Raw genomic sequence first — 18,518 nt, forward strand, 5'->3', positions numbered from 1 at the left:
TCTTCCTATATGCTTCATCATGGAAATGAATTAGAATGAGTATTTCTGGCTCAATAGGTGCCAGAACTTGCACGTCTCACTGAATTCCATTCTTCACTAGTGTAACTGATCAACTAAAGAAGTTTCCATTCAACATTGTCAATGCTGATCATAATCAATAGTTTTGTTTTTAACACCAATCCAAACACAAGTGTGTATTAAGCTCCACACCATTCTAAAATTACTGATGTGCGCTGTTTAATAGCCAATGTAACAGTTGGAGACACTGCTGAAGTGTTTGGGGAGAGAGGGAAGAGAGGGAGGGGACTTCTCAGGATAGACCAACTTGAACACAACACATTATTCCTTTTTTGGAGCCAGAATGGACTAATTTGTATATTGTCTCCCACATCTGTGTCCGGTCTTCAGGAAATCTTTCATTTCTTATTAAGCCTTCCTCAATAGAATATGTTAAGTACAGAATCATGAGCAAATATATTCTGGTGTAGTTACATAATTTGCAAGCATAGCTAATTTAGCTTTAAAAAATTTTAAAGATTGATCATCTGACTACTCACATAATGCAGTTGCACAACACATAGATGCAAAGCAGCACATTATATACTGTAAGTAATGAAACTAGTGAGCCAAGACACAGCCCTGTGAAATGTTAGCCTCTTCTAAGAGGTGCTGAATATGAGTAGAAGTTGAGGGTGCCAGCATTTAACAAGGCTCTCTTGCTTTATGCATGTGTATGAAGCATTTTGGACTCACATGAACTGGTCTTTGCCCATGCTCTCAAGCCTTCCTACCTTCAAATATCATGGCTGCATAAAAGCGGTCAATGGGAATGATCCCTGGTCCACGTTAACTTGTGGACCATACTTGGGATAGTTCAGGAGAGTATGATTAGCACAGGTTAAACAGTTCCATGGACCTTTCCAACAACTTTAAAAAGTAGAAGATAGAGTTCTGGGGCCTACAAATGGTCTCTGGCACTGTGTAAAATACAGACATTTTGTGAATTTATTCCTCTCTTTTTGTATCAGAGGATGTTTTTCTTGATTTCAGTGACTAGGACTTAATAAGGATAGGTTGTTTGCTGCTTTTTGTGGATCTGGGGCCTGACTGGCAGAGAAATGTGGCTTTCTACTCGCAAAAGTTGTGAGCTGATAGTGTTTGGAGGAGCATGTTCAGCCCACCGTACATATTCCCTTCTTCCACTGTAAGGCTGATTTGAAACTCCACTTTTTTGTTTAGCAAAGAAAATGAAAACTAAACCGCCCAACAAACCTTCTTTGCAATTATTTAGTTCATGCTCTCTGTCATTTTAATTTCTGTAGCTTGATTGCTTGATGCTCCACTCCAAACAAACAGAAGAAAACCAGTCCTTTAAGCCTGTTTATCAGTTTTGATCTTTTGTCTGCGTACATCAGCAGGATGGTAAATGTGAATTGTACAGGAACATTCTGCTCTCATACACAGACATCCAGGTTGCTTGCTATAGCAAGAGTTATTATTGTATTATAATCGAGAGTGACATTTGGTTTTGTCTTTGAAAGTATCAATAAAACTTTTGTAATTGTAATGCAAAATGAATGTTTCACTTCTATACATTTCAAGTCTTTTTGCATGCAGAAGTGAATAAAGGGTGCATAAAACGTAGCATATAAAAACTGTGTTGAACATCTTTTTCAGGACCTGAATATATCTGAACTTATGAAGAAGCTAGATATTCTTGGAGATAATGGGGTAACAAATTTTTAATTTAAAATATACCTCTAGTTTTATTGTTTTTTAAAGCATTTTTTTCCCACAGCAGAAAATAACATTCAAGAAAATGCACAGAGTGATTTTTATATGCCTGCATTTGACTGAACAATATGAATGGTTAGGTACTACTTTTACAAACTTAAAAGAAAATCTTTCAGGTAAACATGCTAATGAAAAGTGTATTTTCTCAAGATAGGATTTGATCTTGGCTGAGTGACATGGAAAAAGGGCACTGTAGTAGGCAGAGGGAAAAGATATAAAACAGCCAATGGGAGAAAAATAAGGAAGTCAAAGCCAGACCAAATTATGCCTGGATTTTTTCTCTTGAGCAGTAATAGCAGCACCTGCCACTGTGAAGCATGCCTCTGCCAGGAGTGGATTTGCTGGGAGAAAGGGCAAGGATAACTGGTTCTCTTTCTTCCCCTGTATTGCCAAATACAGTATAAAATCTTGGTCATGTGGTTGGGCACAAATATCCATGAATTTGGGTCCACTTTAAAGGTAGCTTTAATGGTTTGAGGTCTTTATAATACTAGTTTTAAGCTCTAGATTTACTTTTTATGTTGAAAGTTCTGTGGAGGTTTCTATGGTACTTGCTGTTTCTTTGCATTGTTTTCATTAATGGGAAGTCTAGCTCTGAAGTGCATGAGGGGGAGATTCACTTGCTGCAGGGTGGTAGTTCAGTGAACTGGCATTTTTCTAGCTAGGAAAAAAAAAAAGAATTTCAAAATCCCTGACAGAAACCACTTAATTTTCATTGACTAATGAACTGTTACAAAAGTGTTGTGGGAGTGATGTACTGAAATACAGACTAAGTACCCTTGGTTTAGCTTTCAATACTTTCAATCATGGGATCCTTTCTGGGCATGTTTATAAAATGCTCAATGTTATAGCTGATGTATTCTTTAAAGTACAGTTAAAATTTATCTCTTGTGTTGAAGCATGGCTTTCCAATCCAATTTAAAATGCATCTTTTTATATTTTAGAATTTGAGAAATGAAGAACAGGTTGCAATAATCCAAGCTGGGACTGTGCTTTCCCTCTGTGAAAAGGTAGAATTCAGTAAAGATATTTCTCTGCCTAAAGGCTGACCATGTCATCCAAGATATCACCTAGCTTTGCCAGGGAAGCATGGCTTTTCTGTTAGTCGTCTGGATTGGAGCATGTATTCATCCTTATGTGACTTTGTTGGGATTGTGATGTCTTGAGGTAAAATCAAACTTAACAAATAAACCCAATTTAAAAATAAAAACAAGTTTTGGAGATACTCCGTTAGACTAAAGTACTAAAAAGCCACTTAACAAAAGAGACTTCATTCCAGAAGTGCCAATGTCCTCACCTCTCTGGGAACAGGGTGCTGTGAAGTCCTCTGTAAGTCGTACCACCATGGTCCATTTTCGGCCCGTTTCTGTGTATGACTGAAAAAGCTTTGAGTGGTCTGTGGTCCTTTCCTCCATAAATTACTGGGCATAGATAGCGAAAAAGTAGTTTGTACAAGATATGTAATCAATCAGGTCACTCAGTTCTGCATGACTAGTTCCTTACTCTTCCAATTACAGAAATAATGTAATCTGTATATGAATAACAACGACATTCAGAACTAAGAAAGACTTGACTTTTTCTGTGAAGAAGCTCTGTCCATCCTTTTCATAGGTTTCTATTAAATCTTTCCTAGATGCATTTTTGAAATTCATAATCAGAACTTTAAAATTAAAATTTGAGCATTTTGTAATAATTTTTTTAATTGGTATAATTTTTATAATCCACTTATCTAAATATCTTAATGTAGATAATCTAAATTAGGTAATTTAATAATTATTGATTTAAGAGAGTAATTGCTATAAGCAAAATAAAAATGAGGAAAAATGCTATAACCCCTGCGATTTTCATTGCGTTATAGCATTAAAAAGAGGAGGTGGTGATCATAGCCCTTTACATCCAACAGGGAAAGTGGAAGAACCCCAGTACATAAGGCTGAACTGGCCAAACTTTAGGGATTGGATTGGGTTATTATTGCTCAAGAAAATTAGTGCTTGTGCAAAAAGTGCCACTGGAATTAGTGAGCTTGATAAATTTGTGTCAGTGGTGCAGAATAGAACATACACTTTGTTATCTATAAATTATTTCCATTAGTGACTGATTACAGGAATAAGGGATTGGAATCTTTGTCAACTGAAATAATTCCTTAAATGAATAGAAGCATACAATTACAATGGAGATTTTATTTCTTTCTTTATTTATGCTAAAGTTGGTCTATAATTTCATTTAACGTACCTTTTTTTCCTCTTTTTGACAAAAATTATGCCGGTTCCTAGTTTGCCTTAACAGATTTTTTTTGTGGACTTATCATATAATCTGGTTATGACAGAAATTGAACACTCCATCAGAAAGATGGAGATTTTAGTTTTATCTTCTATAGGTAAATACACTGCATTTAACAAAAGAGATGAAAATAGTTTGTGTTATCTATGGACTCCATCCATTTTATGTCATTCTAGTGAAGTGCCTCACAGTAACCTACTAAGTACAAGCTGATAGCAAATTGAATCAAGAGGGTAGTCTGCGAAGCATGAAACCTTTTTCTCTTTTTCATGGTGCACATTTGAGGTACAGGCTAATCAAGTGACTCTGATTTTCTCCATAACAGAAGGCAGTATCCATGTCCAAAGTTTACTAAGACAATGAATAACTGAAAATGATTTTATGCTGTCCTTAACAAAATGAACATGATACCACATTTCATAGTATTGTGTTCTACAGCACAGACAAAACCAGACAAAATCTGATAAGTAAGACTGGCTGATTGTTTTAACGTAAGTTCTGTTGGGTGCATATACTGAATTTAGATTAAAGGAAATTCAAAGTAACTCCACTGTCTTCTCCAGTGTAATGTAACCATCTCAGATGTCCCTCTAAATAAGGGGCAGATTGCTTCCTATGTATGTTCCTATAGTTCCTTAATTACAAGAAACTATCATATAATCATCTCATAATGGGAGCTTTTGGTAGAGAAATGGTACTACGGACATAGGTGTTGTGATAGTCATATTCACATGTGCTAATTAGTCACACTCAGTGTTTATTTGACTCAAATCTATCATACTCAGCCACTGGAAGTGATCTTTTGGAAATCAACCTGACAGTCAAGGAAAGTTTCTGCGTTCTGCTGGCACAATTCCAGAAGCTTATTTTGAATGCTATGACTGATTACAAGTCCTAAATACATGCTTGTCTATTCTGTGTCCCTTGGTTCCAGAAAGGCTTACAGGCATAGGAAGATCAGAATCAACATTTATTTTGGCATATCATTCATACCTTCAAAAAAATTAGAGCTCTATTTTTTGCAAATGACCCTTCTTTTGCAAATATTGAGGACAGCTGTGAGAGATCCTGAGGACTTCCCATTTCTATTGATTTCAAGGATTCAGAATGCTCACTGTCTTGCTGAATCCTTTATCAGCGGTGAGGCTTTCCTTAGGAATATCTTCAGTCTGTCATCTTCAAAATGAAGAAAACAAAAATGATGAGAATAGAATAGATGGGAAATACAGCATTCCTGTTCACTTTTTTCAGCTCTGTACAAACCTAAGCCTACTAATTAGGTAAAACAAGTTTCTATTTTTATCCACCAGTCTCTTAAATAGTGGAAGGTCCAAAAGGATAAATTAATGAATTCACATTTTGCTTATTAGTAAACTTACATTTGCAGATTTCCTATCTAAATCTTTGGGGAAAAAAATGGGTATGTCATTAATTCCTTTGAGTTTGAGCACCAATGAACTCACCAAAGCCCTAAATTTAAAAAGCTGATGTGTAATACTTACCAAAAGTATTAAAGTAGGAGTAATCTAATGTTAGTAAGCAAAGCATTTGAGGAAAGTGATAATTATCAGTGGCAAAGCCACAGTTGGTCTTCGTGGGAGCTGGTGCTACAAAAAGAAGCATTAGTCTGAACTATGCTCTCTGTAAGCTAGTCATTGACCCTTATTGTAGGCCAATAAGGAAATTAAATAAAACAATTCAGAACTGAGCATTCCCATCCATTCCAATAAACTTAAATGCTGAATATTAATATAATCCTCGTGATGGTTAGTAGTTAAGCAAGAACCTTCTATCCATGCATCTAGCTGTCACATATGTAATTTTACCTTTGGAATGCAATGGTCATTCTTCTTAATTCTGATTGTTTCATTTATCACCAGAATGGTAAGGGATTCATGGTAGCAACCGCATGAACTTCCATCTGTCTGTTTTATTGTTCCCTATATATTACCAGTGTTTTAGAAGTGAACCTCTTCCCACGAAGGGGGAATGTGTAAAATAAAGGATCAAGTTTGCCACATTGTCTTTTGTTTAAATTGCCATTTGGGAAAATGCAGGACTGGTGACCTGAAATCGTATGATGGTTTTGTAAATCAGGCCAACAAGCATTGGGTATATCAAGTTGGAAACAATCAGGTTAATTTTGCATTCTTCACCCAAGTCTATTTTGTATCTTGAACTTTACAGGGGGAAAAACCCCTTTAATTTATTGTTGGAAAACAGCCTCCACTTGTTAGTCTTCAGTATGTTTCTACAGTCCTCCATTCTGCCTATATTTTCACAACCTGTTTATTCATGTGTGACTTAAAAGTGACTAGATAGTAAGGGGGAAGCATATGCCTGGGAGTGTTGGCAACAAACTTGCAAAATGTTTGGTGCAAATTTTTCAAAAGCTCTCTTTTTTTTCATTTTTTATTTTTTCCTCTTCACACTGCTCTGTTCATGTAGTGGTTAAAACAGATAGAGGGGACAGAAGCTGCACTGACACAGAAGATGTTAGACCTGGAGAATGAAAAGGTAAGGAACAATAAATAAAATTATAATTAATTTATCTAAAATTCATCTCAAGGGAATGTGTATAAGCTTCATCACAGGTTGACTTGCTGCCTTTCTCTGCTTAACAGATATTGCTTCATGATAAAATAGGCAAGAGGCTTCTAGAACAATTTATTGCTTGTATTCTTAGGGGTGGGAGGGAACTGTCAAAGATATACAGAAGAAAAATAGCAAAACACATACAAATTAGGACACGAAGACATAACTTTACAGAGCATATTAACCAAACAGTGTGAAATTGTCTTTGTGCTTTCTCTGTGTATTAATTTGTCTGTCAACAGCATCATCTTTTTAGTCTTGGGGTCGTGTTAGTAGAATTGTCAAGGGTATTCCTTTGCTCTCTGGTATTCAGCTTCTGGACAAGTTGTAAAGACCTCTTACTCCAGGTGACCTTTCTTGCCCCAAGGTCTTCATGCTTAAAGACAGAATGTTTTCTCAAAAGCTGTTCTGTCTTGCATAACAAACTCTGTGCTGTACCAACCTTATTTTTCCATATGTTGAACAAAGAGTTTTGGAATGAGTGTTTGGTTTTATTGGCTTACCATGCATGCTGTGCTTCTCATCTTCAAATGGCTTTACAAACACTGACTAATCCTCACCACACCTTTTACGGGTAGATAAATAATCAGCATTACATCATCTTAAAGAATGGGAAACTGAGACAGGGAGGTTAAGTGATTTGCCCAGGGCCACTGAAGAAGTGTGTATTTGGGCCACAGTCAAAACCAGAAGTGCTCAGACTGTGTTCTCTGTTGAGAGTAGCCTGTCATACTGGTTGTACGTTAACATAGGTATGATCCTTTCCACATTTAGTATTCCTTTATTTTTAACTCTTGTTATGTAAAAATGCAAAGGTCTTGGAGAGGGAAAGTGCCCACAAATGCTAGATTCTTTTATAAAAGGAATTGGAAAATAGTTTCTAAGTTGGTTTATAATCTTACCACTTATTATCAATGACGTTTTCAAGTCTTACTCTGGATAGCCCTGTATCTATGTGTTTAGCATAGCAATCTGAGAATCTACATGATTGACTCAACTGTGAAATGAGTTTAGAAATAATATTCTAGCGTGATAACTTTCAGAAGGGCTGAGCACTGGTTTAGTTGTTCTTGGAACCCATGTTAAGAGTTTGAGATCCTATTCTTGTTTCCTTCCCCATTGCTTTTTGTGGCCAGCTTTTACAATAGCTCTTGGAGAAGCAACATGATCAGGGCAACTGCATTGCTGTTCTAGGATCTGTTGGTAGCTCTGACCCTCTCTATAGTCTTGGGCAAGTCAGCCTACTTCTCTGGTGTCAGACACTTGTAAGCACGTTGGGACCAGGCCTGTCCTTTACTATGTGTTACACAGTGCATGGTGGTATTGTGTCATGTACAACAGCCATGTTGCCACCTAGGTAGTCAAGGTGGCATTGAGCTGCATAAACATGGTGTCCAATAGCATATTACAGTCTTCAGAGCTCTGGAGATGTCTGCAAGGGGCTGAGAAATATGTCCTACAGGGCCTGTTGGAGAACCCTGCCTTTCTTGACCAGCAGCTGATGTAGCATACCCTAAAATGGCTATAATAGCAATAGATGCCCATCTGTGGGTAACTGAATTCCAGCCCCAAGATCAAAGTCTGACTTCAACTTTGGTTCTACTTTCAATATTAATTCATAGGTAATAAAAAGAACTCCAAGTTTTCAAAAAAACTGAATAATAGATATTGTAGTTCTTATACAGAGAACAAATACCAACTTATTCCTCTGAGTCCTCTAATACTGGTCTTGTATGTTGCTGCTGTCACCAATTATGAGTTGTTCTTAACAAGTGGGAGGTCATCTGTAGTCATTTTATGCTCTGAGCCCCTCCAAGCATTAATTTACTGAACAGAATGGATTTGTTTTAAACCAGATGTTTGGAGTGAGAATTCATCATCATGGTTCATGCTTAGGCAAATTCTATGCCAGTGCTGCACTGACAGCTGACAGAAGAACTGTCAGAAGTCCACATATATGTCTGAAGGGAAAATTTGGCCAAATAAGTGACTTTGGGACAATATCATACCCAATAAAACTAACCAGACCAGCAACATTTGATTTTTTTATACTGTTAGTAAAAGATACAATCAATCATCTTAACGACACTATGTATTTAATTTGGCATTTATTCTATATGTTGGGAAATGCAAGAGGTTTTTCCATCATTCCTTTTTTTTTTTATTCAGCATATTAAATTCAATCAAAGGGCTTCTCTGCTTTCTGGACTACTACTAATTTTTTTGAGCATGAAAACCTGCCTTGAAAGAAAAACTAATAAAATCAAGTAACTATTTTATGTTCTACTTACTATCATCCAAAACACTCTAAAGGCATGTTTTGCAAGAGCACTGTCACCAGTCAGATCTCTCTTGCCTATTCAGACGACCATTCAAATGTAACTTTTCTTGCAACTCATGCGTTTGGATACTGAGTTCCGCTGAAATCCCAGCCTGTGTTTTTTATATATAAATAAAACTGAAAGTTGGTGACTTTGATTTTAAAAACAAAAGCAAAAAAATCGCTGTAAATCCTAGATATGTTGAAAACATTCAGCTCTTCAGCTACAGTCACTTCACCTCTCTGGGCATCCCTTTACCCATTTCAGATTGGCTTCCTACCTTTACAAGTTGAGAACTGAGCTTTTACTTCTGCTTCACTAATGCATCAGGGAATGTTTCTGCAGAACCCAGCTAGGGCCCTGTGTGTTCTGTCTTCCTGCCTAGAACAGGCTAGACAGCACAGATTATGGTTTCTCCATGATTTCCTTAAGGGTGCACGTTGGATATTTTCAGAGAAGCCTGCCTTGGCCTGCCCTGTGCAAGTAACAACTATTGGACCACATGCATGCACATTCCCATTCACCTTTCAGCCTTTGTGTGCACTTCTGTCAGGTCAAGGCAGGTTTGTACGCTGGTTTAGAGGTCTGTATAGGTACAACTCGTTAATATGATACATGTATTTTAAGTGCTAATATTATAAATGTGATATTCCATGAATCCTTAGGACGAATGTGGTCATTGGCTATAGATTTTCTTTGCTTTCAAGAGGAAAGCTCACATAAAAATGATGGCATTTATGATTCTTCATGAATTAGGATAAAGAACAAACACTCCCTTGTTTTTATTATTGCTCAGGACCTGTTCAGTAAACAGAAGGGTTATTTAGAGGAAGAACTCGACTACAGGAAGCAAGCTCTGGACCAGGCATACATGGTAGGAAAAGATCAGTCATTAAATTTTCATGTTTGAACAAATTTGATAAAATACAGGTTTTTTTTTCTTTTAATTATAAATAGGGTTCTTTTTTAATTGATTTATTTTTCTGCCAGACTAGGAATCAAGTACTACTTAAATGGAGGCTTAGGAAATGGATTATAATATTTAGAAGTGTAATGTTTTTGCATTGCATTTTTTATTCTACAATACGTGAACATCTTGTTAGTACATCTGGAATGGGAAGAGCTGGTCTGTGTGTGCATAAAACCATCACTGGTAAAATACACCAGAAATTACTTTAGAACTTTTCCAGTTTTGCTTTTCCTAAGCATTTGTAAATATTACTGCTGCTAACCTATCCCAAATTGGGAATGCCTGTTCTTCCTGTGCTGTCCTATCCAACGTTACCTTTCCTAGTTTTCAAAAGGGAAGCTGCAACCTTGCGTTCTCTCAGGCTAAGCGACAATTAGGAATTATCTAGCAATTGGTAAAACTGCACACCCAACTTTGTACATAGTGGGACTTCAGGGATTCAAAATATAATGGCCTGAAGAATTATTTGTACATTGTAAGTATTTCTGATGGGGAAAATGTTATCGGAAAAGAAGCAAGGTCTAGTGCTCAGAGCAGACAGATAACAGATAAAAGCAAGCAGGCTCTATTCCTAGCACTGTGACCTTGGGCAAGCCATTTAACCTCTCTGTGCAGCTGTTTATGCATCACTAATATGGATAGAATTACCTACCTCACAAAGGTGTTATGGGGGCTAAGGGGATGTTGTCAGATGCTCTTGATCCAAATATTGTCTGTCTGGATGCTGGTTTTTAATAGGATCATACTAACCCCAGGAAATCAGGGAAACACTGCCATGATTCCTGTCTTTCTTTACTCTTGGGAATACAGTTCTCTGTATGAATGTAAAGTTCTCCTGTGCTCTCTGTTTTGCAGAGTGCTGCAGTTTTGGTCAGTGCATGAGATTCTGGTCAGGAATCTGGCAAATGGCAGGAGACTGATGAGGGATTAGTGTGTGCAAGTATACAAGCGTTCCTCTCTTCACTGCTTATGGCAACTTGGAACCAAGCCAGTGATGTAGGCTTTGAGCAATGGATGGCAGGACAGTAAGATTTCTGTTGTTCACAGTTCTCCGTTTGGGCTTTTTATTTTATAGGATGCCTCAACAATTCAGTTGCAGTTGAAAGGAATCTGTTAGTTTGCATTAATTTTGTGATGTTCAGCATCAGAGGTTGGGATTTTGTTACATGCTGAGCACAGACCTATCATCTGAATCTTTCGTAAATAGAAGAAATCAATCATTTACTAGAATGGGAAGCATTGCCTGGGTGTAAACCAGTGCCGAGAGGCTACGTACACTCTGTGTGGAATGCTCCTCACTGCTCACGACTGCCGCTTTCTGTGTACTGTCTGCGTCTGTCCTTCCCTCCTGCCTAAGACTTCACTTGCCAGCCTTCTCCTCTAGCTGTTGGTGGGTCGTTTGCTTGCTGGATTCAAATGGCAGCCTGTCTGTGTGTGGTTTGGGTTGCATTAGAAAATCCAGGAGCTGGAAGCCACGCTGTACAATGCCCTGCAGCAGGATCCAGGAAGGCGGGCAAGCGAGTCGCTGACGGAAGCCCAGAGAGAGGATTTGCGCGCTGCAGTGGAGAAGGTGCGGCGGCAGATCCTGAGGCAGAGCCGGGAGTTTGACAGCCAGATCTTGCACGAGCGAATGGAGCTGCTGCAGCAGGCACAGCAGGTAAACCTGGTTCTCTTTCCTCCCCCTTGTCGGTGTTACCTCTGTGGTTGCCGCCACTGCCCATACAACAGCATCACTTCACCCTCACCTCGTTAAGTTACACTTAGTCTACTCTTTGTATTTCTCCCACGTCAAGGAGACGAGCGGTGTTAGGATGTGGTTGTGCTGGGCATGGTACACACACAAAATGAGTCACTGTCTCACTACAAGGTCCTGTTGCACAATCTGTTTCATGTGTGTACAGCCACACAGTCTTCCACAGGACTGACTCCATGGGGAGCCTGTTGCAAGTTTAAGGCCTAAATTAGAAAAAGCTGGAATGAAAGGTTGTAAGAGTATGACATTCATATATAAAAGGAAAGGCAAAAGCAGTAGTTACGGGAAGAAATTGTTTTATTTTTCCCACTTTCTTTTACCTATTTGTGAAATCTTTTAAATTAAAAAAAAAAAAAAACAAACCAGAATGTCATAGGAAGTCTTTTAAGAGGCCATTTGCAAGCCTTCATGCCTTTAAATTAGTTCAGAAAAGCCTTGTCTGTCTAAGCCACTTTCTTAAGGACGAATACTTAATTCAGGACAACCTGAATTCAGGCAAGTTCCTGGCAAGTGTGGTAATTATTTACTGAAGAATCGTTTGGTAGGATTGCTAGTTTTTCTGAGCAAAATGTTCAGGGAAAGAAGAGAGCTGCATGTCTCAGGGTGTTAATTATTCCAGCAGGAATAATTGTTCCTAAGGATTTTGGTTCCTCTTTATAGTAACCTCTGGAAGATGCAGCCAGGTGTCTTAGATCTTAAGAGCTGCCTTCCAGTTGCTCCCACTACTTTCTGGCAAACCTGGAATCACATATTATAAATGCCAAACTCTGCTATGCAGATGTGTTCAGGATGTTGTTGTTATCTCAGATGCTGGTTCTGGGGCAAGGACTGCATTTAGTTTAGTTTAAGCCTCTCTCTGTTCAGGTTGGCTTTGTAGATAAATATAGACCACAACTGATGTAATGTACTGACCCAACACTGTTGTTTTCATCTCCTGCCATCCTGCAATGATGAGAAGTGCTTATGGCGCCAGTGTTAGAGCTGAGCTCTGGCTTCCTGTAAGTCTGCTTCCTCTTACTCCTTCACTGTGTTCCCTTGGTTTGGAACATGTAATATTGAGATCAGAAGACTAAGAACAACTCTTGATTTTTTTTTAATGGATGTCAGATCAGTGATGGTGGACAGAAAGCTGGAGAAGGTAAGCATCAACTGGCGCTAAAAGTGTCAGAAAGAGAACGTAGAGTAAATATGTGAAATTTGGTAAATAAGTATGGAGCCAAAAGTTATTAGCTTAATGTTATTAGTGTAGCTGAAAATTAGTGAGAATGTTTTTTTTTCTGCCTGTCTCTTAGACAGTCCAATTTCCTAGCCAGACTGTTGACATTTTATTCAGAACACTAATGCAGTACTTTTCAGTTGGATAAATATTATTTATCAATGACATTTAACAGATATGAATGATGTTTTGTGTTGACTGATGCCTCTACACTTATGTAATATACGATTTCAGGTTTTTACATCAAAGTAGATATAGTTTGGTCCTTTGCTTCCACCAGACATGTAGTTTGACGCTGTTTGAAGGACCACTATTGGCTAGGACCTTTTTGTGAGCCTTGTTGGAGTGTATTTTTGGGGGACAACTGGGCAGAGCTTCTAAGTTAGGCCCATATAATATTGGCAAATGGTAAGGAAAAATAGGAGTAGTTCTGTAGAGTGAAACAGTTGTTCCTGAGAACTCAAAATCCATACTATGTGCATATCAGGGGTTTAATCTGGACTACGTTCCATTTGGTCCCATGGACTGCTCACTATCAGTCAGAGCACTTTAGGTGCACATCTGGAGCACATTGTCAGTTTGATTCCAGTTCATGTATTCACAAATTGCTCTACAACAAAAAATTAAATTTGATGAGTGTGGAAGAAATCTTCACTCCTGCTCTGAACAAAAATGCTAGCATAAACATAGCCTCATTAGCCATGGATGTTTATCTACCTGTCTCCAGATCCATTTTATACTGTGCCATTAGAGTTCCGTGTTGTGCCCATCTTATTAGACATGTTAATGTTACAGCCCTGCAAGACAACATTAAACTGAATTCTGCTTCTTAATAGGGAGCTAAGTATTTTAGTCATCTATTTTTGTCCCCCCGTAGTGAACAGCAAAAACAAAGGCAAAGATGGTAGTTAATTTGTCTGGGGTATGGGAGATTAACAGATTGCATTTGGAATCCTTTGCTCAGTTTCTTCTTCTCTGTTGTTTTCTTCTTGAAGTTTGTATTTGTGGGTCCTTATGGGACCAGTGGTCAACACTGATAACCTAGTAGTTGTACGCAAATGTCCACAGCTTAAAAACAAACAAACAAACAAAATCCTAGCACTAGTGTCACAGGGCTAATTCTCATAGGATTACATTCATCTACACTAGCAGATGACAGAAGCTGAAATGCTACAAAAATGAGAGCATACCTTTTGTTGGCAGAGTCCTAAGGTATGGATGGAGCTGCTCTAAGTATAGTACATCCCTAGATGCTACATTAAGTGAATCCCCTCTTTTCTTTTGCTGACATTGTGACATTAGCAAACACCCATTACACTTTATTCAGGCAAAACTGTAGTCTAGACCTGGTCACATTTGTACAGACTGCAGTGCCTTTACAGTACGCACCATCTGTCTTTGCTGAAGTGGAGGTTACAGAGAATGATATGACAACATTCTTTACTTTACTGTGAGGGTTGTGAGACACTGGAACAGGTTGCCCAGACAAGCTGTGGATGCCCCCTCCCTGGCAGTGTTTAAGGCCAGATTGGATGAGGGTTTGAGCAACCTGGTCTAGTGGAAAGGTGTCCCTGCCTGTGGCAGGGGGGTTGGAACTAGATAATCTTTAAGGTCCCTTTGAACCGAAACCATTCTATGATTCTATATGATTCTATGATTCTAACATGATGGACCTGAAAGACTTAATACAGACTGTCCTTGTTGCAAACACTCTCAAACTTTCTCTGAAACAGAAACCATGTAGTAAAGACTCCAAATTCTCTGAAACTCTGGAATTTTGATCACTTCCAGAAGGCCTGTTCCTTTGCTTCCATCACCTTCTGGTCTGCCTGATACAACGGCTTCAAAAGAACAACTCTCCTTATCCTGGCAGGCTGGCTACAACTTTCTCTGAGTCAGAGTTTCTGTGTCAGACATACAGAGTGGGGGTCCAAGAAGATCTGATGATGGAGAAGGAGAAGTTGAGTTCTCTCCTTCTTCATCTAAATGATCCTTGACCGTACTGCAGGGTGCAGAAGTGGCAAGGCGTGCAATGAACACTGCAGGTAGGTCTGCAGGATTTCATTATAGGAGAACTGCTTCATGCAGGGACTTTGGGGATTCAGCTTGTGAGATGCTGGTGTTACAGAGCAGGTAAAAGTTCTTCCTTGGGAATGTAGTGTCTGAAAAGCATAGGGATGTGCATAAGAGAGTGAGTAAACTGTTGTCCAAATGTGAGCCTGTGCTGTTTTATGTGTGCTTCTTTGTCCAGATATAAAGCCTTAGTTCTTAGCCACTGGGTATTGACTTTGTTGCAGTGAAATAAATGTATTTTAGGATGTTAGACCCTGTTTCACATTGGTAGGTCTGTTCATCTTGGGCATGTATAGCCCCACATTATTATTGTTCATTAGCGTATAAATGGAACCATTCATGTATACCCATTATGTATTAAGGAAACCAGGCCTCTGTGGAGCCAAATTAGACAGACTGTGTGATTAGATCTTCTTGCTAAGGCATACAACACTTTTATTAAACCCAGAGTGCAACATGCAGGTCTGGGAGACAGATCCTCAGCTGAAGCATGTTGACAATACTCCCTTTAAGTCAGGAAAGGTGCTTTGATTTACACTATCATCTTCTCTATTTGGAGGAGGCAAAATATGTTAATTAAAAATCTGTCATGAGCAGCTTGTGATATTTGCTTCTAGCCATAGGGTATGTGCAATTCAACTGCCATTCCTGCATGTATTGCCATCAAAATCATCTCGTTGTGCTACACTGTGATTATAAGCCTTTGTAAATCACTGTCTGGTTTATTTTTAGCATGACTTCATTTAAAAGTACTCTAGCCAGTAGAGTATATAATATTTCAAATGGAGCAATACAGTGTGTTGCTGAAGTAGTGATATCAGCTTCTTAAGCAAACTCAACCCCCCTCCAAAAAAAAAAACCAAACACCCCAAAAAAAACAACACAAAAATTCCACACAGCATCACAGTTAGATCACCTTAAAAATATATTGTGATTCTTTTTTCTGCTGTAATTAATGAAATTTAAAGGTCAAATTATACCTTATATAAACCAAATGGTATCTAATTTGAAATATATTCCTGTTGTTTTGACTGTAGCTGCTTCTGGAATAAGAAACTGTGGAAAGTGATCAGAAGCAGGCTTTAAATTAGAATACATTAATTCAAATTGTACTGTTGGCAGTGTTCAAACATGAAGAAAATTTATAATAGAATTTATTCTGCTTTCATTTTACATTATTTTAAATACAAAGAGAAGCTAGAAAATCCTTGAAGAACAGCAAATTGACACACATTCAGTTCCAAAAATGGTTGCTGCCAATCAGAAAGGATATGACAGACAGATTTTGTTAATGTAATCCAATAATTTCACAGAGCAGTCTTATCTTTGTATAAAATTGTAAGAAAAAAAGAAATAGAAAAGGTGTGTTAGTTCATTGTGTCATCAAAAACTATGAACCCTTTTTTTTCCCCTGAGTTGCATTGTAGTACTGTACTAAGCGGGAGGTGTTTTATTCTAACTTGAGTTAGAATATTCTTGGGTGGAGCTCAATTTTGCAGAATAAAATAAACCATCACTTCAATTCTAGAGCTGAATATAATACATCTATGGAATGCTGAAGGCATCCATTTTCCAGCTCTAAGTAGCTGGAATATAGCTGGAAATATTTTAACTATGTTTTCTTTAAACTATCGTATTTACTTCTATGACCAGGTTGGATTATTCATCGGTAATAAAAGGGAAATTACCACTTTATTTGCACATTTTGCTAGAAGAAGGCATAGGACAATCCTTCAGGACAAAACAGGTATAACTCAAAACTGACCTCTATACGTCACTGCCATAGAGAAGGATTCACTGCAAATGTGATGCCTCAGGCACTTCTTTCATGGACACCAAGGAGAAGGCAGAGGCAGTGATGTCTTTTTTCATCCTGAAATATCAAAATATAAACATAGCTTGAAATCAAGAAATACCAAACTAATTTCCTTCCATAAGTTTCTTTGTTCCTTTTTTTTTTCTGACCTGAAGAGCCAAGTTCTTACTGCTTATAGGTCAAACAAAGCTTTAGTGGATGCCATTCCTCTATGAGTTCTCCCTGCTCTCTTGTAGGTAGGACACCACTTTCACACTGGGAAAGTAGTTAGTGTACAAATCCATAGGATTGGATGTCACCATATCTATAAGATCCTATTGGCTGAGCCATTTGGAACACATATTTGGTTTTTTGTTGGTTTTCTCTGAAAACCTTCATTTAAAAAATTGATTTGTTAGTACATTAATTGCCAGTGTGAAGTAGGAACCTGAGATTTGCCATTTGGTGTACTACGAATGTTCAGGTTAGGCTTGGATAAATCCAGCAGTTGTTCTGCTCCCCTTTGCTGTGTAATCTGTTACAGTTGATAGGCCATCTATTTTTCTCCCAAGGAGAATTATTAAGGTTTAATATTTGACTGGGAAAGTTTGTAGGGGAGGGAGAGAGGGAGGGAGGATGCTATGCTCAGTGTACCTCATTGACAGGCATGAGGAGGTGTTGTCTTAAATTCATCCTCTTTGGCTCATTGCCTTGTGTCAGAGAGGACAAATTAAAGACAAGGCCTCCTCTGGCATGTCGCCTTGTGCCAGAGAGGTTGGCTTGGTCAAAACGTCACAGCTTTGTCACACAATTCAGAAAGTAGGTAGGAGTATTACTACTAAGGTTACTTACACAATAATAACTGGGGAAAGTCTCAGCTTGTTTTACATCCAAATCTATATAGATATGATCTGTTTTAATGTTTTTATTTTAAATCTGAACTGTTAAGGTGCTAGCAAAGTTCATGCCCAGCTATTTGCATACAACTACACATGAACAGGAATACATAGGGCAACCAGTGATTTTTTTTTTTGCAATTACTAATGCTTGCCATTGAGAAATGTTCTGTGCTTTTCTGTTCAATACATAATAGATTATGTTGATAATGCATTTTTTATATTCATGAATTGCTCTTAAAGGCATCTGATATCACAGCTGTCTAACCGTAATCTATATGGAGACTCCTTCCTAAAGAGATCTGAGGGCCCAATATGCAGAGCTGACCCCCATCACAGGGAGGTCTGCAGCCTGCCTGGAGCCCGAATCAGGGATATCACCAGGCAACTCCCCAACCTGGTGAAGGCCACAGACTACTACCCCCTGCTGATCTTCCAGACAGGTGGGGAAGAAGCTGCATCCCGTAGTCTGAGGGGGATGAAGAAAGACTAAAAGGCCCTAGGACGGTTGGTGAAAGAGCCTGGGGCACAAGTTGTTTTCTCCTCCCTCCTTCCATTTTCAGGTGATGACGTGGGATGGAGTAGTAGGATTCTCTCTATAAGTGCCTGGCTACGAGACTGGTGCTACAGGCAGGGCTTTGGGTTCTTTGATAATAGCTGGTTTTATAAGACACCAGGCGTGATGGTAATACATGGGAAAGGTTTATGTCGTAAAGGCAAAAGGGTTCTGGGACAGGAATTAGCAGGGCTCATTCGGAGAGCTTTAAACTAGATTCGAAGGGGGATGGGGTAGTAGCTGGGCTTGCACCACTGGGGCAACGCTCT

General features: G+C 38.5%; 1 protein-coding gene across 1 annotated transcript in view; it reads left to right on the top strand.

The window, feature by feature from the left end:
- The window catches only part of JAKMIP1 (janus kinase and microtubule interacting protein 1), a 173,964-nt gene that overhangs the window by 140,883 nt on the left and 14,563 nt on the right, over positions 1-18,518 (top strand). Inside the window, exons 16-20 of the mRNA XM_068402689.1 lie at positions 1,678-1,731; positions 2,739-2,804; positions 6,523-6,591; positions 9,787-9,864; positions 11,414-11,617. Of these exons, the coding sequence (XP_068258790.1) occupies positions 1,678-1,731; positions 2,739-2,804; positions 6,523-6,591; positions 9,787-9,864; positions 11,414-11,617 (471 nt within the window). The remainder of the gene's footprint in view (positions 1-1,677; positions 1,732-2,738; positions 2,805-6,522; positions 6,592-9,786; positions 9,865-11,413; positions 11,618-18,518) is intronic.

Source organism: Nyctibius grandis, chromosome 6 (assembly GCF_013368605.1).
Source record: "Nyctibius grandis isolate bNycGra1 chromosome 6, bNycGra1.pri, whole genome shotgun sequence".
NCBI lineage: Eukaryota > Metazoa > Chordata > Aves > Nyctibiiformes > Nyctibiidae > Nyctibius > Nyctibius grandis.